At 44.0% G+C, this 21,847-nt stretch overlaps 1 protein-coding gene across 1 annotated transcript in view; it reads left to right on the forward strand.

Moving 5' to 3' along the window:
* GRIN2B (glutamate ionotropic receptor NMDA type subunit 2B) overlaps window positions 1-21,847 on the forward strand; it is a gene marked incomplete at its 3' end in the record, with an annotated part of 393,757 nt that overhangs the window by 325,898 nt on the left and 46,012 nt on the right. Inside the window, exons 5-7 of the mRNA XM_081130390.1 lie at window positions 19,083-19,285; window positions 20,153-20,324; window positions 20,637-20,790. Coding sequence (XP_080986516.1) covers window positions 19,083-19,285; window positions 20,153-20,324; window positions 20,637-20,790 — 529 coding nt within the window. The remainder of the gene's footprint in view (window positions 1-19,082; window positions 19,286-20,152; window positions 20,325-20,636; window positions 20,791-21,847) is intronic.

Below are 21,847 nucleotides of genomic sequence, written 5' to 3' on the forward strand. Positions count from 1 at the left end.
GGGAGAGTGCTGGTAGGGTAGTGGGGGGATATTGAGGTAGGTAACTATTTGTCACCCAGAGGGAGCTCTTAAAGAGGGTCTTTTGAGTCCCCTTCTTTATAGAAAAGAGGGAAAATGCAAATGGCCCCCTCTCCATTTCCAGCCCCTCTTTAGTGCTCCTGACTTTGTTTCACCATCCTGCTCCTCTCAGTGTGAAGAGAAATCTCTCCATACTCCTCTACATTCTCTAATTCTTTTAAACCTCCTTTTACCAATAACAGCCCATCAGATCCCAGAACAAATATCTGCACTCAGTACAGCAGCTGGTGTCCTGCCTTACTGGATCCTCCCTCTGTCCAGGCAGTGGAATAAAATCGATCACTTCCTGTGATGCTAGCACCACAGGGGTTTTCATGAGTTGGTATTAACCGGTGAGTTATTGGCTAAAATGTGGGACAAAAAGAGGCCAAAGGAGCATCATTTGAAGTTTTTGCCCCTCTCTTGCTGAAATTTTCCATATCCTCCCAATAACACCCATGTCTGGAGTGGACTGTACTGCCTAGTGTTCCATAGAACTCAAGGAAAAATCAAGGAGTATATAAGCACAGATAGTAGGATTTTCAGAAATTACAGAAGTAATGTGTGATCGTGGGAAACAATGAAACACGATAACTGACTTTCCCCTATGCCTCACATACCCTCCCCAACCGTGCCTACTATGGCAGAGACTGTAGCTATCGACCAAAATGTGTTTGCTGGACTCTGTTTTCCAGCCTTCTTTTACAAGTAGGCATAACCAATACGATGTGAGCAGAAGTGACAGGTGTCACTTTCAGGCCTGGCCCATAAAGTACTGCACACAGCTTGGCTACACCCCTTTGTCTCTGGGTCGCTGGAATGGGGACACCTCCATGGGGACCGATTCTCCATTGGCCTGGGTCCCCAAATAACTGCATGAAGGAGGCTGCCCTGCCAACCTCATGCAGTTTCATTAGCTGGAAATGAAATTCTATTGTGTTGGAATCATCATACATTTTACAGCAGGTAGCCTGACATATGAATACACCAGACGTTATAAGTTGCCTTTCAATATGTATATTTCTTTTTTCTCCATTTGATTATAAGCATCTCGAAAGCAGAATCGGTCAGTGCTTTCTGTGCCCCCTGCAGGCCTCCCACAGAGCCCGACACAGGACACATAGTAGTTACTGGTCAGAGAATTGATTTCTACCTTTTATTCCAGGGTGAGTTAAGACGTGAGTTAGGAACATGGCCAAATCATACGGGTTTTTCGTTTTGCCTTGAAATCTGTCTTGAGTAGAGAGGATCTCTTATGTGTGTACAGCAGCTCAGAACTGACATGGTCAGCGAAGTGTGACATGCATTTTTTGTTATCCATAAATGGATTATCTGCTGTGACCCACTCTCTCATCTCATCGTTTTGGCACATTCCTCTTGTCGACAGCTGGGTGGTAGGCGCCGAGAAGGGCCCTGAGCCAAGGGAGGGTGAGAAGCAGGTGGGGGTGGGTTTGGGGGTGGGTGCTTGTGGCACTGCCTGGGTATGAGTTGTGACTACATTCTGCAGGCACACAAAATGCTGATTATCTGTTTTACTGTTATATGTATCTTTCTTATTATCTCAGGCATAATCAAGAGTTGATGGTAGGAATATTTAAGTTAATATCAGGTAGGGTACCGAATAAACCCCCATCGCAGGAAAAAATGGGAACTTTTTCAAAGCAGGAATTTGTCAGTTTGGCACCAGATCTCTTTAAGGGAATGAAAGGCATTTTATTTCCACCAACTAGCTTCAGGTCAGGCAGGTGATGCACGGTAAATATTAAAATCCTCATTGTAGATGGTTTTGACCCTGTGGTTCTTGGCTACTCCAAGGGACCCTGCCGGCCTTCACCTTCAGATGCAGAGGCCAGTGTCCTCATGAAGCTCCTTTTTCTGTGGACCTCCCAGTCTGCGCCCTGCCTCTGAAGACCCACTATTGAAAAATGGTGGTCTACACCAGTGCTTCTCAAACTTTGGAGAACATCGGGCTTGTGAAAACCCAGATTGCTGGGTTCCACCCCCACAGTTGCTGATTTAGTGGGTCTGGAGGGAAGCCTGAGAATTTGCATTTCTAACAAGTTCCCTAGGGATGCCGATGCTGCTGGTCTTAGGACCACACTGCGAGCACCATGGGTCTAAACCCCTCAGCATCCCTCCATGTTGATGAAGGAATCTACGGACATGCACAGTGAGACAGCCCGGCGAGATGAAGGACCCCTGCGGTGAGGTCTCCCTTCCCATAAAGCCAGCTGGGAGCTGCAAATCAAGAGTAGATTTGCCCAGGGTAATTTGGTGAAATGTCACCTAACTCCATTGTCTCACGGTCTGTCTTTTGTGTCTCCAAATTCGTTCCCTCATTTCCCCACTAGTAAAATGAAGAGATCGCCGTAGATGAATACAAATGGTCCTCAGTCTTGCTGCCCGTTAGAATCACCAAATAAATCCCTCCAAATCTGTTGTTCATACTACATCCTGCTTGGAGAGTCTAACATAACTGGTCTGGCACAGGGCCCAGAAATGAGCATTTTAGTAGCTTTACAGGTGATTCTAGTGTGGAGTCTGGTTGGAAAACCATTGAGAGTCTAGCTCACTTCCAGATCTGCTGTCTCTCCACCCTCTGCCCCACCCCAGCTCCCAGCCCCCAGCTCTCCAGTCTCACTTGGCTCTTTGCCCTGACCCCTCACTTGCTTCTCTCTGTGCACATTGTATTCTCTTTACCATGTGGCACAAAGTCACTTCATACCTCATTAACTTCCTCTGCTTAATTAGGCAGAGGACAGGTCCCAAACAACTGTAGCCTGCGTGGAAATTCACTGATAGAAACATACACAACAGCCCTGGCCGGGTTGGCTCAGTGGTTAGAGCGTCAGCCCGCAGACCAAAGGGTCACAGCTTTGATTCCTGGTCAGGGGCACATACCTGGGTTGTGGGTTTGCTCCCTGCCCCCTCTCAGGGTGCGTACAGGAGGAAACCAGTCGATGTGTCTCTCTCACATTGACATTTCTCTCCCCTCCCCTCCCCTCCCCTTTCTTCCTTCCACTCTCTAAAACACAATGGAAAAAATATCCTCAGGTGAGAATTAAAAAAAAAATTAGGATCGCTTTTAGGGCCCCCAAAATATGTTGACTGTGGAAGCAGAGAAGGTGCCCTTTCTGGAAAGTGACTTTGCTGCACAGTCACACGAGAGCTAGAGTGGCACACATTTCGTTTAGCGCTGGCTCAGAGAACTTCATTCTCTTCGATTGGCCCAACCACGGTTCGTGGTGATGCCTACAGATTTTGCATGTACTTCATACTATAGCAAGTAACTCAGGTGAGAGGACTTCTCTATTTCCTAGCCTTTCAGCCTTTAAAGAAGCAAAAGGAATGGGAAAACCGAGGCAGACTATGGACGCTTTGGCTTTCCCGGGCCCTTCCACTGCCACCAGAGGGAGGGGAGGTGGGGGGCTTTGCGGGTAGGAACGCCAGTGTTGCTTGGTTTCCTGCTGCATTTAGCTCAGGGGGTACACATTTGTAACTCCCAAGTGTGAGTGGGGTATAACCTAACTTCACTTTAATTTTATTCTGGCCCTTTGTAACTTGAGCTAGAAGCACTGGAAACATCTTTACCTTCTTTTCTGGACTGCACTTGAAGCCTTCATTGGTGGATCCTGTTCAGTTCAGTTGTCATTTTCAATAAGGTCTTAGTTTTGTTTTAGGTTGTTGTTGTTTTCCTCCCAATAAGATGACTTTAGTTAAGTTGAGGGGCAGTTTAGGTAAGGTGAGGGGCACTGAGGAAATTTAGTAATTTAATTCTACCATGTGTCTGGACAGGAATCCCAGGCCGGGGACTGGTGCTTTTCTGCTAATTAATTCTCCATGTCAGGCACCTGGAAACCCGCCTCTTCGGCCTCATCTGAGTTGACTAATTAATTAAGCTGTATTTGTAAACAGACATTTTCTCCTCCAGCACTTTTTTCATCATCTGTTTTTTTAGCCACAAGCTGGTGACCCCATTTAATAGTAAACTACCTGGCCAATAAATTTGCTCTCCGACGGGCTGAGGAGGTTCCATTTGGAGGCCTCCCAGCATCGTACAGGAAGCCTAGACTTTGGAGGGAGGCAGATAAGGGTTTGAATCCAATTTAGCCATTTATTAATTATGTGACCACAGGCAAATTGCCTCACATCTCAAAATGTCATTCCCCATTTTTCTCCTGCAAAACCTACCACTTAGCCCAGTGTCTGGCACATCGTCAGTATAAATACCACTAAAGAAATAAGCACCTTTGATTACTGGGTGTTTTTTGCTAAATGGGAGCACTTATACTACCTTGACTTCGTGCAGGGAGTAGGCACTTCCCTTTTCAAGATACTGCCACATGCAGTGTCACGTGTCACTCATGAACCCCAATGGGGAGTTTTGATAAATGTTGTTACATTGTAGTTTACAGATAGGAGAGTCAGGCTCATCAAGGTTGGGGACGTGGTCCCATGCTGGTTAGAGGCTGAGCCTGATCTGGCCTTCGCATTCCTGGCTTACTAGTTTTGTTTTGAGAACAGATATTCCCCTGACCTTTAATGGGTGGTGTGAAAGTAGATTATAGACACGGGGGGGGGGGGGGGGGGGGGTTGGGGAGAGTTACTCAGGATATCCCAGGAGCATCTTATAAAAGAAAGTAATGAGATAGCACTGAAGCTAAAGGTGTTGAAATAGCTACTAGAGAAACATTATCTGACACATGGAGACATGGAAACCGTTTATCTTCTGGATTTCCCATTCTGTAACATCCTCCCTCACTGTCCCACTAGCTTTTGTTGGTTTATAGGTAAATTGTTAGTATTTGTTGTAACCCAAACTTATTAACTAATATCAATAATATTAATACTTACATTTGGATGGTGTGATATACATTTGATTCGCCTAGTAGTAGTAAAATATATATACGTACATGCTTACGTATATACATATATAAATACATACATACGTATCTCTCCATTTTGCTGATAAACAAACTCTGATTCCAAGAGGTGAAGTTATCTGTCACATTCACAGAGCTTGTCAGTGGTAGGGCCGGGCCTGAGCTCCAGAACCTCCAGCTCTGTGTTTAGCACTGTTTCAGCAGTACTGCAATTAAGAAGGACTTACGTCAGCACTGTACTTACTTACATTAAAAGGCTCTAAAGAACGTGGTGCTATTTTGTCTTTTAATTCTATCTCTATTTGTCTTCCTTCTTACTTATCTCCTTCCTCAGTTTGGCCCAATATGTGTAGCCTTTTCCTAAGGCGGATATATTTTAGTTAATCTCTTCTATGTAATAACCACCTCAAAACTTAGGGGCTTGAAACCACTACCATATTGTTACTCATGATTCTTTGAGTCAGCAGTTTGAGGTGGGATAAGCTGGGCGGTTCTTGGGTTGATCTCACGTGGGGTCACTCATCTGCTGCAGTCTTCTGGTGACTCAACCAAGGGTGCGTGATCCAGAATGGTCTCACTCATGTGTCTAGCTGCTGGCATTGGCTATCAGCTGGGCCTCATCTACATGTTTTCTCATCTTCAAAGGGGATGGCCAAAGCTTTTTCAAAGTTTCGAGCAGCATTCCAGGAAGGCAGGGTCCATTGCACTGTCACTCATCAAGCCTCTACATATGACACATTTTTTTGCTATCCTGTTGGTCAGTATAAGTCACAAGGGCATGGATATTGGGTTATATGATTCATTGGGTACCACTAATATAACCTACTGTCAATGGATACAAAAATAATATCTACCTTATAAGACTATTCTGATCATTAAATTTGATAATGCTTGTGCATTGCTTAGCATGGTTCCTGACAAACACATAGTAAATGCTCAACAAATATTAGCTAGTCTTAATAGAATCACAATGATCTATTATCTGCCAAGAACATGTTCTCCTTTTGAAATCCCACTGATTCCTTTGTTTAACTAACATGTGCTGAGTACCCACCATGGTACTATTCCCTATGCTTGGCACTTGGGGATACAGAAAAATAACATCCAGCCCCTGCTGTTGAGAACTCATAGTCTACTGGAGGAGGCTAGATGCATAATTAAATATAGTATACAATGGCAAGCTCAGTGACTGAGGTATGCACAAGGTATTTGGGGAGTATCAAAGGAGGACACCTAACTCCTTGGCCCAGCCTGGGGTGTAGTGAGGAAAGGCTTCTTGAATAGACCCTATATGAGCTGCATCTCAAAAGCTGAGTGGATGTCATCTAGACGAGTACGGATTTAAAATAGGGAATTCCAACATAAGTAAAGGCACTCAGGGAAGAAACAGCATGGTGTGTGTGTCGTTATCAGTTAAAGTCCAGGAATCCTAAAGAGATGAGACTTTCTTTTTGAAAGCAGAAAGGCAAGAGAGTGAGAGGGAGAGAAGAGATGAGGGGCTGAGGGAGAAGAGAGGGAAGGAGGGAGGGAGAGAAGGAGGGAGGGAGGAAGAGAGAGAAGGAGGGAGGGAGGGGAGTAAAGGGAAAGTGTGGGGAACAAATGTATACTCTCCCAGGAGGTTGGATACTATTCTGTAGGTGAATGAGAAGGCACTGACAGGCTCTGAGAGGGCTCAGGATGGGGTCAGATCTGTATTTTGAAAAGATGTCTCTTGGGACCAAGTGGAAGATGAACTGGAGAAAGATAAAACTGGAGGTGGGGAAGCCAATTAGTAGTAATCCAAAAATCCAGGCAAGAGATAGAATATCTGAGAATTGAAGCCAGCATGAGATCCTTTCCTGCCATTTCTACCCTCCAAAGCTGAGGGAAGGAATTTCAGTGAAAAGAGGAAATGACTTGGTAATCTTAGTTTGGAATAGGGTAGTCCAGAATATTCCAGAAAAATGATTTTCTACATATTTAACAGATACGCTTGTCTACAAAATTGACCTTTTCTGGCTAAGGAGAAGTGGTAGACATCAGACAGTCTTAGAGTGAGTGTTATTAGGGATTCAGTGCTCTTTTGCATGGCCTTAGCGAGATCTGAATTCTATGACTTCTACGAGGTACCTTTTTGAACGCACATCACATCTTATGATTTTTTTCTTTTCTCTTGGTCTAGTCTTTTTAAATTATGATGTATTTTCAATGACTTTGACCTCTTCTCTTTGTGTTCCCTTGTTGCCTCAGTAATTTTTATGTGTATTTTCAGTGTTTATGCCTTGTTTCTTTTCATATATATTCACAACCTTATGCCTTGGATTTCCTGGGCGATCATGCTCTCTGCTGTGCTGCTTAGTTGTCCCTGAAAACACATTCACAATCATCAGCGTTTACATTCAGATTTGTGGTCTGGAAAACACTGTCATTATACTTATGCAATATGTTCCTTTTTCAGAATGTCTTCCATTACTTTCTGTTCGGTCCTTGCGCATGAACACCCTGCGGTGCTAAAAACCTCTCCACAATCTCACCTGATGAGGTCCTGCTCCAGGCCTGGCCGTTTTTTCTAGCTCCTAAAAATTTGCAGGAGGACCTGATTTTGCTTGTTGGGTTGGTTGGTTTACTGAATGTGCAACAATTGGCATCATTTTTCTTAGTGTCCTGAGATACACTTGAGAGAGATGCTAGCCTAGTGTGTTTAAGATTTATAGGTTGATTCCTGCATTTTTGCAGATAACCTTGGTTTTAAACATATTACATACATTTAAAATTCAGAGGAGGATCATGAGGAAGATGTGAGACTCATCAGGAGGCAAAGGATAGAGTGAGCTGGGGTCAGTCCAGTCAGCATTGTTTGAGGAGCGATGTGGTCATCTCTGGCTCCCAAGGGTCTTCCTTGATAACTTGAAGCCTTCTAGATGGTGTCACTCCTTCCACTTTATGCCTTTCATCCCCCTGCCACTCTGGACATGGACCTCTGGTGTTATGGCAGGCCCAAGGCACGTGGGGCTGCCTAAGGAGAATAGGACAGTTGGCTAGTCTAGATCATTTGTTGAGAATTATTACCACATGCCTGACACTGCTCTTAATGTGTCTTATCTAATATTTGAGGCAATAAGAGTGGCAGAAAGCAAAGTCTCTGGTGTCAAACTGCTCGGGTTCAAATTGCTTGCTTGACTTGGGGACCCTTACATATGGATCTTATAGGAACCTTTTGGTTATGAGCTCTTAATCTTGGGAAAGGATTTGTGAAGGGGTGCATGGAGGTAGGAAGGGAGATAGAAGGAATGGAAATGACTGGACCTGGCACGTGAGCCAGTTGTCAAGAGATGTCAAGTGACCTGCTGAGTGAGATTGACTGCAACTATAGGCACTGTGACTATCCAGGTAATCCCCATGGGACCCGGGGGCTTAGCAGGAGATGCAGCTACAAGTCACTATTGGACTTGACAACAGGAACTCTAGCTGGATGGCCCCATCTAAACCTAAGACTCTGAGAACTTGAGTGGAGGCCTCCTGCCTCTCCTTGCCTTGGCTCCATGCAGGGAGGCACTTGTTAGAGAATGGCTTTGGAATTTGCCTGACACTGGTGACCCAACCTACTTCTTAGTACCTGATACGTTCACAGAAAGTTGATCCCACCACAGCTACTGTCATTTGCTCTGTGCTCACCATATCCCAGGCATTTCACAAAATGTTCTGTGTGCATTATTTTATTTACTTTTGTACCAAAACCCCATGAAGATAGTTATAATTATTATCTATTACCATTTATAGGTGTGATAAAGAGTGCACTATGTGGACTGCTTTGATTACAAAGGATAGACACTGCTTTGAATTAGCTTAAGGAAAAAGCATTATTATAAGGATCCTGGATTGTCTCACCAGAACCCAGAACATGAATGCAGCTGAGCCTCTAGAAGAGCCACAAGGCAGGACTTTGATGTTCCCATTTATCTTGTTCACTCTCACTTATATATAACTTTCTCTGGCCACTGGCTTCATTCTTCTGTCTCTCCATTGGCCAGTTTCCTCCATAGGGTATAAAACATGGCTTCCCATGGCCTCTGAATTTTACATATTATAGCTTAAGTTACTGGGATGAGGCTGACTTAACATTCTTTTTTGTTGTAAGGCCCCAAATCCCAGGGATTTCACCCAGTGGGTCAGGTGCCCCACCCTTCAACCACTCAGCTGTAGCTGTGTTAGCGGATGGACTGGAAGCTGTAATTACATGACAGATCCACAGGACCATGTGGTTGGAGTTGAGGAAGGAGCAGTTCACAAAAGAAGGAGAGACTGAGCTAAGAAAGGGGCTGGGGAGAGAGAGTAATTAGAGCTGTCAAGACAGAGGATGGCTATTTGGTAGAAAAACAGCAGGCATCTACAACACAGAATTTAAAAGGTTAGGTAACTTGTCCAGAGTCACACACAGCCAAAGCCAGAATTCAAATTAGGCCTTTCAGACTTTAAAGCCTATGCACTTCACTAACATGACAAATTAGAATAAAGCAATGGAGTGAATGAATGAATGAATGAATGAATGAATACCACATACATACATACATACAGGCAATCATGCATACATTCATACATATATACATAAATGCTAGTGAAGACCTTGCCAATCCAGCACTCAAATCCAGGAAGTCACATTCAGAATGGTCAGACACTGTGTACTTTTGCTCTGTCCTGACAACTTGTCATTTGAGGATGAGGGTGGAGAGCAATGAGAAAATAACCTGATGATGAGTAATATCAGTAAGCAAAGTCTGGGGCCCAGATCCCCAAAGCAGATTATAATAGCGCCCCTAGAGCCTACCCACATCCGTCAGTCAGTTCGTCAGCATCCCTGCCGAGCTGTGTTCTGGAGCAAGATGAAGCCTTGGGCATGTTGTGAACATGTCTATAGCCCTGGGATTTGGGAGGAAGTTGATTCAGAGCAAGTTCAAGAGATCTCTGCCTGCATCCTGCATGTTCTAGAAGATGGTTCAGGACTCAGTTTTGGTGTTCAAGGGGAGGGGTCTTTTTGGAAGAAGGTAGATCAGAAAAGAAAGTTGAGCTCAGCTCTCAGTAATTGAGCTGCTCTAAGTCCCATAATGGGACTCTGAGTATTTCTGGACAAGGAGGAGTTGGTGCTTGGGAGGTTTCAAACCCTTGAGGAAGGCATCAGATACTTCAGGAAGACATGTTGAATCATTTAGCCTTTCTGAGTCTGTTTAGCAAACTGTTTACAAAATGTTCTGAACTAAAAGAAACATCCATTCTGCCCTAGGGAAAAGTTAATGTAGAGAGAGCACCTTCAATGGGACTCAGCCCAAGGCCTTTGGTAAATCTGGAAGGGTCATAACATTTTTTATTTCTTATGATTTCTGTTTTTTTTCCCACCTGAATGGAAAAATAATGCACGAAACTGAAAGAATTGCATGAAGCTTACCCTGACATTTTGAAACAAATTGAGGTAAAAGTTTGAGAAGTTGGAGTTTGTTCAGTATTCTCCCTTGCCACTTGAAAGCAAAAAAACTATGTTTCTGGGAGGAAATTGGGCACATAGGCCTTGCACTGATGTTCTCAATAGTAGGGGGAATGGTCATAACCGGGAGGGAAGAGGGGAGAGAAAAAGCAGCACATGCTGCATAAGACCAGTATTGACCAGGCACAGAGACACGAAATAACTCACTAGCGCCACACATCTTGTCAGCGCCCTGCCTCCTGCTGTCACCTGCTGCCATCCTGCCTGTCTGGCTCCCACGTGGACTTCGGTTGCCACTTGCCATGAAGCCTTTGGACACAGCCATCAATCTCAGTTTCTGGGAGGCTGAGGTGAGGATGGGAGGCTACAGGGCTAGGACAGACTTTTCTCTCTCAGGTCACAGTAAGGTAAGGAACAGAGGCCAGAAATATTCTCTAACCACAAGACATGGTGAAAGAATCGTAGCTTTTAGAGGCAGACAGATCAGAGACGAATCCTGGCTCCTCAGTGAGCCTCAGTTTTATTTGTCTGTGTTGTGGTCATAACAATATCTACCTTTTGGGAAAGTAGTGACAATGAAATACCATCATTCTATGTGCCATACCTGGCCCATTACAGCTACCACACTTTAATATCATCACAGGTCTGTTCATGGTGTTACCTGAAATGACCATACCTGTTCTCTGGTGCCGAGGGAATCAGCCACTTCCGTCCCTGGCACCAGGTTCTACCCCAGCTCACCACTTTCCCGTCCCTTCACTCTGCAGACCAGGAGATGTGGAGGGAGAAACGAGTGGCACTCACTCAGAGTGGGGAATGCACAGCCCCCAGGGAGCCCCAGGCTCTCTTGGAGAGGCAGGGGTCAGCCAGGGGTAGCAGCTGAGGCCCGAGATGACAACCAATGTCTTAGTGTCACTGGGGGAGTCGCACAGGTGCCAGGCGAGACTGGGTGGATGGGCCTCCCCATGGCGTGTGTGCCCAGAGCCATCAGCCCCCAGCTCAGTACGTGTGGAAGCAGTGATAGGCCACGGCAGTCAAGGATCAAATTTGAATATGGAAATTGTTCTCAATGTCACGAGCGTGCGGCGATTAGAAGGAGCACCAGGCTGCGCAGTGGCCTTGTGAGCCATGAGGTGCCGCGGATTGTGCCATCGCACTTACAGCGCCCACACGGACCTGAGTCCGTCCGGGGCCACTTACCGTCCCGGCGGCTGAGGAGGCAGGACGCAGAGGGGCAGGAAGTGAGGCAGACTTCACCTCCTGCGGCCTCTTCTTGAGAGAACACGCTAGTGGTGTCTAGTGGACACGAGGTGGCGGGTATGATGCATTTTCCCTCCGGTGACATCAGTCGATAATTACCGAGAACACACCTGTTCAAGCCCGTATAAGGGACAGAAAGGTAAAATAATATAGTCTCTGTCCCCGAGTGCTCAAAGACAGCCAGAGACAGGATTTTTATACCGGCTATGGCTAGTGTTTTAGTATGAGCCGAAGGAAGCAGTTGACCCACAGAATTATTACAAATCAAATAGAGCTTTTCCTCTGGGCAGCAGTGACCAAGGACAGCATCATGGAGGTGATGAGGCCTGAGAGGAGCTGAGAAGGATGCAGAGCATTTTAGAAGCATGGGAAGGGCTGGCAGAGGGAAGACGGTGCGCCCAGAAAGCAAAGCTGCACGTCTGTCACACACGGGAGAAACAGCTGCACACGCAAGTAAGAACAGAGAGCAGTTTGAGAGTGCAGTAGATCTTTTTTTTTTTAATAGGGAGGAAGGCCCAGCTTGCATGGCTCAGTGGTTGAGCATCGACCCATGAACCAAGAGGTCACTGGTTCAATTCCTGGTCAGAGCACATGCCTGGGTTGGGGGCTTGATCCCCAATAAGGGGCGTGCAGCCGATCGATGTCTCTCTCATCATCGATGTTTCTCTCTCTCATCCCTCTCTCTTCCTTTTTCTCTAAAAAATCAGTAAAAACATTTTTTTTAAAGTGAGGTAAGGGAACCAAACATTCTATATAAAAAGCCATTTTACTTCACAAGAAAAGAAGTAAAAGTAATATTTTGTGCATAATAGATACCAAAAATAGTCAGGAGACAAATCTCAGAATGAAAACAATATTTCCAGCCTATCTGACAGGTACAGTGTTACTATCATGCTCTACCAGGAGCTCCCTAGGAAGAGATAAGAAAGACAAACAACTCAATAGAAAATGGGTGAGCGATGTGACCAGAGGGTAAAAGAGGAAATCTAAATGGCGAACAGATGCGCGAAGGTGCTCCTGCTCACTGCGATCAAGGAGATGAAAATGAGAGCCATTAGGTACTGTTTTTTATTCCTCAGATTGGCAAACGTTTAGTAGTGATAAAAGTCTAGTGCTGGTGAGAATGTGAGCAAGGAGCCCTCTCCTGCTTTGCTGATAGGAATTTCAATTGCTGTACATCTTTGGTAAAGCATTCTGGCAATATCAAGAACATTTAAAAACACAAATATCTTCCTATTCTGCTTTTTTATTATTAGGAAATGATGCTTTGGAAATACCAAAATATATCATAAATATTTATCAATAAGACTAGGACTAAATAAACTGAAGTACATTCATTATAATGGACTATTATGCCACTATTAAAAGGAGTTAGATCTACCCTCTGTTGAATTATAAGAATGCTCATGATGTATACTTAAGTGGGAAAAGCAAGTTGGGAAAAGATGTTTCTGTTATGATCTGATTGTGGAAAAACATATACATATATACACACATACATATCCCTTTATGCATACACACACACACACACACATACATGTATATTGTATGAATCTAGAGAATTGGTAGCCACACAAAGGGTGGGGGGATGGATACGGAAAAATAAAGATTGAGCAAAATGAAGTATCAGACACCCAACCTTTGAAAGTCCACAGAGCTGGGTTGTGCGGCTTTGGGGGAGGAAAGACAGGAGTGCCCGCCCGTCCTCGGATTTCTGTCCTGTTAGGAGTCTCCGGTGTGAGCAACGGGCAGCACCCGCACCCGCCAGCCAGGGTCAGCCATCTGAGGGGACACTGTTTTGGGATGCAGGCTTACGCGGGCTGCCTTGCAGGGCCTCTACCTGTCCCTTCAGTTTGCCCAGGGAAACTGCATGTAGTTTTAAATTTTGCATCTTAAAAGTCTGATGAAGGCTTAAAATAAGCAGCAAGTGTTTAGTGTTGGATCCAGATGTCATCTCATGCAAGAAACAAAAATGCTTTGATTTTTGAAAAATAACCTTTGATGCCTAAAGAGGCTCTAATAAATGCTTTTGTCCCAGGATCTTAAAACGTGACTTTCTGTGCAGATGAGAGGCAGCCCGGGGAGATAGATGTCCTTTGCTCTCTGTGCAAGGACCACGGCAGCATTCACAGCAGCCCCGCCCTGCCGGGGTCCCCTCTCTCTCCTCCATGATGAGGGTCGGACAAATGCAGGGGCTTTCGGAAGGCATCCTGTCCCTGTGGTCTTTTTTTATGCGTGGCCTTGTCAGAGTACTCATTGGTGCCAGTTTCACTGCCAGGAATGGAGGAAATCTGTCAGCAGAAGGGAGATTTTCAAGTCTAAAATCAGCACAGATTAATTCTCTAGGATCTTCATAAGGGAAAGCTTAGGGAAGAGCGTGCTGTAGGTTTGAGAAGTAGACTTCCTTCTGAGAAGTTCCCCGCTGAACAGGTGCTCAGCTTGTCCTGAGAGAACCAAACCAGAAACCCTAACATGACTCCATGGTTTTCTGAGAAAACGAATCAGAGACTTTTTTTTCCTCTTGAGAAAGATGATTTCGGTCCTCAAGAGATCTTTGTAAATGTCAGTACGGCTGACAACTGCATTTTCATAGACAGATGTTGTTAAATGTGCTTGTGGTAATGATGTTTGTCTAGTGCTCATCTCTAAGGAATTCAGGGCACTTTGCAGCCGTTTTCTTCATTATTTCTTAAGGTTTGTCTTTTTCCCGTTCATATTGTGATTGTGACTATAACTTCTTCATTCAGTTTTTCTCATTGGATTTTCTCTGAAAGACCTCCCGTCAACCCCATTTCCTACTGCATTTCCAGCATTATCTACTCACACCAGGTCAGACATCCTAGAAAAACATCAAGATATTTTCTTTCATTGTCTCAGGCTTCTCCTTCTCTCTTTACTGTTCTTTGTCACTCTTAAAACTTTCCCATTTGTAATATTTTCACTGTGCTGCCTCCCCTTAAAAGAATTTCTTAAAACATACCTTGTTCTTCTACATAAATAGTTCCTACTTTATTTAATTTTAGTTGTTCACTTGTTTCTAACTGTCTTGCCACATAGAGAAGTTGGGGTAACTAATATGAGGTAGTTAGACATGCTCTTTAACATGAGCCCTGTGTATTGGCGTTGTGACTCTATATTCATAGCAGGTTATTTTCCCCAAACTGTTTCTCCTTTTAATCCTCAAGGAATTTGTTAACTTGACTTCTCACTGCAACAATCCATGAAGAAACAAAAAAGAATCATGACTTATGACAAGCTACTCTTTGTATAAACAGATACTCCCCTTCCTTCAGGAATTAACCACTATGAACACGTTTCTTCTTACTGGGCTCTAATCAGAGGGAAGTGTAGTAGGGAGCCTCTGTCCTAAAGAGATCCTGGGATTACATGGAAGATGCCTTAGAAATCACTCCCTTATCTGGTGGATGTGGAAACAGAGGCTCAGGGAGTGTTAGAAATGTGTCCATGTTTAGAATTTAGTTTAGGAGACAATACACCTGAAATTTAAAAAGTCACTAAATAAAGTAGTCAACAGCATGAAATAATGAATGATTTGGTGACTCTGGACAGAGGTGAACTGTTGGATGTTTTACAACTGGAGGCCAGGGAGGAGAGAGGAAGCCCTGATTTGTTCTGTTTGCCAATTTCATGGTGTCCAGGGCCAGTTTCAAGCTACCAACCTGATGCCAACAAGTTGAGAAGAGATGAGTACAATCCACTTGGCCCTTGAGAGTGATAGAGATTGTCTGGCCAGAGTGACAGGCCTTTAAGGGGAAGGAGAACTGAGCTAGACCATTCTTCTTCACACATCGCATCTTTCAGGTTTGAAGGACCATCCGTGGTCTCCCCATCCAGCAGCTATAAGACTGCAACTTGGCTCTTCACCTGATGTGCTATCACCTACATTTCAAGGCCCAGCTCAAAGATAAGGATTTTTGTCAAGCTTATCCCTAATCCTTTCAGAATTAATCACTTCTACTCTGAATCCCAGAGTACTTGATATATACCAAAGCCTAACTTGATATTACTGTCAATAGATAGCGTCTTTCCCCACTAGACAGTCCTTGGAGGAGAGGGACAGTGTCTTACTCTTTCATTGCCGGAGAAGCAATACTGTGTGGTGGGTCTGAGCCCAAGCCCTGGAGCCAAACTCTTCAGCTTCAACTCCTGGCACTGCACTCACTCACCTTGAGACTGTGAACAAGTCATTGAACCCTCTGTTCTCACCTGTAAAATGAGAGATTAAACAGTAATCTCCATCTCACAAATTTGCTGTGATGATTAATGAGATTGCTAGATAAGTTCAGTGCCTAGCACATACTAAGCCCTCAGTTAATGTTACTTGGTATTGCCATCTCTAGCATATAACCCAGTGCCTGGCACAGAATTGGTGTGCAGTTGTTGGTTGAGTTGCATTAAAGAGAAGCAAGGATATGATCCAGCTAGCTTGACAGGAGGTTGGGAAAGAGCATGCTAGAAGGGACTGCACAAAAAGGTTATTGTCAGGGAAATGAGCATGATACAGTAAATAAGAATCAGCAGATCATAGAATTGTAGGATCAGAACCTAGTTTTCCAGCTGTGGTGTGATGAGCACAGAGTGGAGTGGGATCATCCGTGCCCTCCCCTCAGCCCACTTGTTGCAATAGCTTGTATAGTCTGCTGTAAATTTCAGCATCTCCTTTTCAATACTGTGCAGTTGCTTTCTAAAAATCTAAATGCTAGACTTTAAGTATATATACTATTAAATTTCATTCCATTTGGTTCACTCCATTATAACAATTAATTCATATTACTTCCAACCTTGACTCTGCAATGCAGCCTGTCTTCTTTGTTTTATGATCATGACTTCTATTTTGTTTTCTGAAACACTATACTGGCCACTTCTGAGAAGAGAGTTCCCTGACATGTCACTAGAGACGTCTTTCAATGTTGGCGTTGATACATTAAAAACCCCTTTTTATATGGATTTTACACTCCTTTCAAATCTAGCAAAGTATATAATCATCTTTATTATACTTCATCATGTTCATAAGGGTGTCATGAAAAACTTTGCCAAAATGCTATGTCTGCAGCATTTTTATTTCACAGATATAGGAAGTCTATCAGAAAAGAAAATGCAGCTGGCTTATTGAAACCTTCCTGATGAACCCACGTTAGCTCCCAATACCAACAACTTACTCTTCCAACTTGAACAAAGGATTCATGTTTCAAAATAATGAAGTTAACTGTATCAAGGTAGATTAGGCTTAATGCAGAAACCTAGATGAGAAGTATGGACACAATCCTGAGGGTGATGGGAGGTTGTTGAAATGTTTGAGTAGGTGCCACATGATGAAGTGATGTTTTAAGGGGAGCCATCTGGCAGCAGTGCCCACAGTGGACTCCAGGAGGAACCTTATGTGAGGTTTGAAGTTAATGGCAATAATCCCAGAACAGGCTGCTGGACTACGGGGTTAGGGTTGTAGCAATAAAGATGAAGAGAATAAATTTGGAATTAAAAGGGAAAAAGTGCAAAGGGACTATTGTGGGGGGGAGAGATAGCAGTGGGAAAAAAAAATAAATAAAAATAGGTATTTTTGGACTTCCCAACCATTTTCACATCACTGAATATGCAGAAAATAATATCACTTTGGCCAGTGGGGTAAAAAGGGCTGCTTGGAGATGGAAGTGCCCCAACATCATGGGTCCACAGGGCAGGGTCTTCTCTTCCCCAAGCCCTATCTCCCCTAACCACAGGCAGAAGACATTGATATCTCCATATGCCTGGGAAGCTATTTGAGCGTTTCTGCTGTAGTAATAAGCAGTCTTAGCAATATGAGGAAAGACAGACTTACATGAAAATGAGGGCCACCAGTACAGAAAAGACTATACATATACAAGAAAGCAAATGCTTCGTTCTGTATCATTCTGAACCCAGGAGAGAAATATGGCTCACACACTTGGGAGAAGGCTAACTAGCAGCAGGGTTAATTCCAAACAAGATGGCCCAGGACACCAAGCACCGCCTGTGTTATAGTGACACAGTAAAACAAGGGCAGTGGCTGTGTAGGCCTAACTGGGCCCAGAAGCAAGCAGCACCTGCTAGACAGGTGAGAGGGAGGCACAAACCACACCTAGGGAGGCACTAGATAGAACCTAAGTGTAGACAAAAGTGGAAACTAAGGAGGGGATTTTGGTTTTGTATGAATACGGAAATCTAAGCCCATTAATCTAAGCCTGCTTAAAATTTTATGAAATTCTGCCCATTTTTTGCTCCTTTTTGATTTAATACGTTTTATTGAGTTAATACATTAGTAGTTTTGTAGTCCTAGTGCCTTACCTGTGCACTTAATTTGCATTGCTGCATGGAGGAAATTATAGATTGGGAAAATGCAAGAGCTTGCAATCCATAATTCCTTGTGATAATTGAAGATGTTCGGTTATAGAAAATTAAAAGGTGTTCCCTCTTTCTTCAATAAACTTAATGACAGAGTGAGAACGAGAACCCACCGACACAGTCATGCAGATTGTTATAAAAACAAAAATGAATGGCTCTTCTGAAAGAGAATGGAACCCACGCATTTCTCCTGAGGATTGGCAGCAAGGCCACTGTGAGCATGATTCCAGGGGGCACCCGCCTTTCACATTTGAGTATGTGTCAATGGTGCTCCCTGAAGTTGGAGCACAGCCTGCGTGGCCATATGTGGCAGCTCACAGAGGGACCTATATGATTTATCCCGGGCTTTCACCCAGCCCAGCAGGTGCATATCTGTGTTGACCTGTGGCATTCATCACCAGCCCAACCGCACTCCCTTCCCCAGCCAAGCTGAGTCAGATTTCTTTAATCCTGACTTATCATTTTATTCCAATTCAGATCTACCCAGTTTTCCACATGGCTTCCCACTGGACCTCTCTTATAAGCTGAACACATCCTTCTGGCTCATTTGTTTCAGTCATTCTGTTGACCTTTTCAAAGCTATTTGCTGCTCTCACTATCATGTTCATTGTCATAGTTAAGTAGAAAAAACCAGCAGCCACACTGGGCGGGAAACTCTGGCATCCTCCCAGCACTGGGCGCAGGCTTCCGTTTTAGCACTTACCACACAGCGCTGTAAACATTTGTTTACATTTCTGACTCCTTCACTCAGTGTGAACTTCATGAAAGACAGAAGGATGCTTCTTTGAGCCACAGGTCTTAGCAGGTTCTGGCACACAGTTGGTCCTCTTTTAATGTTTGGTAAGTAGGTGAGTAAATAAGTAGATTACCTTTCTTAGATTTGGACACAGTAGACTCATTTTGAACCCATAGTTTAAAGACGATTCTTCTCTCAATTATATACAATGCCTGCATCTGTTGGCCTTTGTTTAAATCTTCCTGGGTGGGGCTAGCAGAGCCTGCTATGTCTTTGCCAATGGTTTCTGGGCCTTTTGTTTACCGCTGTACAGGTGGGGAAATGGAAAGACAAGTCTCTGCAGATGAAGTACTACTTGTGGCCCCGAATGTGTCCTGAGACAGAAGAGCAGGAGGATGACCATCTGAGCATCGTAACCCTGGAGGAGGCTCCGTTTGTTATTGTGGAGAGTGTGGACCCTCTGAGTGGAACCTGCATGAGGAACACAGTCCCCTGTCAAAAACGCATCGTCTCTGAGTAGGGCACCTTCCCCATTGGCTTTGGGTGGCATGGGATAGTCAGATTTGACCCAGCTATTAGCACCTGGCTGGCCTGAGACCTGAAGTGTAGAATGAATTGAGCACTGCCTGATTTTCAGTTACCACTGAGCAATGGGATTACTGGCAGCCCTGTGGTCTGATGTTGGTTCTGTCCAGATCATGACCTGGGAGAATTTCTGCTAATTATACTAAAGTTCCTTTGGCCTTGCCTGGTCTCAGTAACTAGAATCTCAAGTTTATGGAGATTCGAGTTTACATTGGTGTTGAAATATGTTTTGGGGAACCAACACGTCCTGAAATTTTGAGATTTAAAAACATTTTAGAAATCAGGACAATGGTTCCCTTTGGTGAGGGTGGGAAGTGCCTAAAAGGGAGCATAAGAGACCTCTGAGGCAGACTCATAGATAGAGAACAGGCAGACTGCTCTGGTGGTGATGGTGAGGGGGATGTTAGGGTGGTGAAGGGATTGAGCAAAAAATAAATAAAAATATTATAACTCCAAAAAAAAGGGCCTCTACGGTGCCGGCAACTTCTCTGTATCTGGATTTGGATGCTGGTTTAATAGATGCTTTCACTGTGTGAAAATTCATCCAGCCAAACCCTTAGGATAGGTGCACTTTCCTGATGTATATTATACTTCAAAGGAGGATTAGAAATTGTGAGAAAACCTAGTTTGCTGCAGTGAGTTAATGAGAGAATTGCAGCTCTGTGGTCTAACTTATTCCCTCGCTTAGGTCTGATATAAATTGTGCTGAGCTGTGAACGGGGTTGGAGTTGTAATGGCAAAGGGTAATATTTTGCTTCTTATATAAAGCCTTGTTTTTTTGTTTCTTTAACTACTTAGGAATAAAACAGATGAAGAGCCAGGTTACATCAAAAAATGCTGCAAGGGCTTCTGTATTGACATCCTTAAGAAAATCTCCAAATCTGTGAAGTTCACCTATGACCTTTACCTGGTCACCAATGGCAAGCATGGGAAGAAAATCAACGGAACCTGGAATGGTATGATTGGAGAGGTGAGTGTCAGGAATTAAGGGTCATTTCCAGATCATGACCTGGGAGAATTTTTGTTAACTATACTAATGTTTCTTTGGCCTTGCCTAGTCTCAATGACTAGGACATCTAGTTAATGGAGATTCATGTTTACACTGTTTCATTTCAATATCAAAAACACTCATCTTATAAATCTTAGAAAATATAAACTAGTAAATAGAATATACTGTTCTCACTGTACAAAGGAAACCACTGCAGGGCCATGAGCTATTTTCCTTGGAGAGTCCCTTCGCTTCCTGAGCATTCTAATTGGAGCGTTGCGCCTTTCTCCCCAGGTGGTCATGAAGAGGGCCTACATGGCAGTGGGGTCGCTCACCATCAATGAGGAGCGATCTGAGGTGGTCGACTTCTCTGTGCCCTTCATAGAGACTGGCATCAGTGTCATGGTGTCACGCAGCAATGGGACCGTCTCACCTTCTGCCTTCTTAGGTACGTAATGTGCTTGCAGGCGTGAAGGAAATGGACATAAGGGCAGGTGGAGGGAATGAGGCACAGTGAAGGGGCACATGGCCAGGCTCTTTCAGTCAGGAGGTGGTTTGCTAGAAGCTAGGCTCAGCCAGGATTTCATTGGGGGGGACTTCAAAATTGATTTTTCTCCAATGTGAAAACTGAAGAACACCTGCTCGCCCAAAGAGAAAGGCATGATACCTTATAAGAGAACAGTGCTGGACTGGTAGTCAGGGGCGCCACTTTATTCCCATTCCTGCTACTTATCACTTCACCTTGAGCAAATATGCTTTATCCTGGGACTCAGGATAAAGAAGAAGACACTTCACCTAGCTGATCTTCGAAGCAGCTTCCTGCTTTAATGATTTCTAATTGTGAATATTATTGAAATACCTATGATTTTTAAAATTTATTGATTTAAAGAGAGAGAGAAACATCAATTTGTTGTTCCACTTCTATATGCCTTCATTGATTGATTCTTGTATGTGCCCTGACCAGAGATTGAACCTACAGCCTTGCAACCTTGTCGTATCGGACACGCTCTAACCAACTGAGCTACCTGGCCAGGGTGAAATACCAATGATTTTAAATTTTCTTCAAGAATTGAGCTCAGTACTGCCTTAAAAGTTTTTTCTGCTTTCACATGACTTTTCTGAGGCTTTGTCAGATAAAGCTGATATGATTCTCCTCCCCATCCCACTCCATTCAGTGCTTCCCTACTCTCCAGCATTGCTTAAGTGTCAGAAGCCTCAGATATGATATCAGACTGGGTAAAGCCAAGATTTCAATTACATGAGCTTTTTTTGTGAGCTCATATCCCATATTTTTGCAGGGGCTGTGAGAGCAAGGGGTTGGAAAAGAAAATGTCACCTTGAAAACAGAACACTGGGCCAGGAGACAGGAAGCCTGGTTTGATCATAAACAAGCTGTAAGCCCTTGGACAAGTCACGATCTCTCTAAGGGACATGAACTTTTTTTTAATGAGGATGTTGGAATAAGCAGTGACTAACATTTCTTCAAGCTCTATCCAAGGGGGGGT

Source organism: Miniopterus schreibersii (assembly GCF_964146895.1).
Source record: "Miniopterus schreibersii genome assembly, chromosome: 2".
Lineage (NCBI taxonomy): Eukaryota > Metazoa > Chordata > Mammalia > Chiroptera > Miniopteridae > Miniopterus > Miniopterus schreibersii.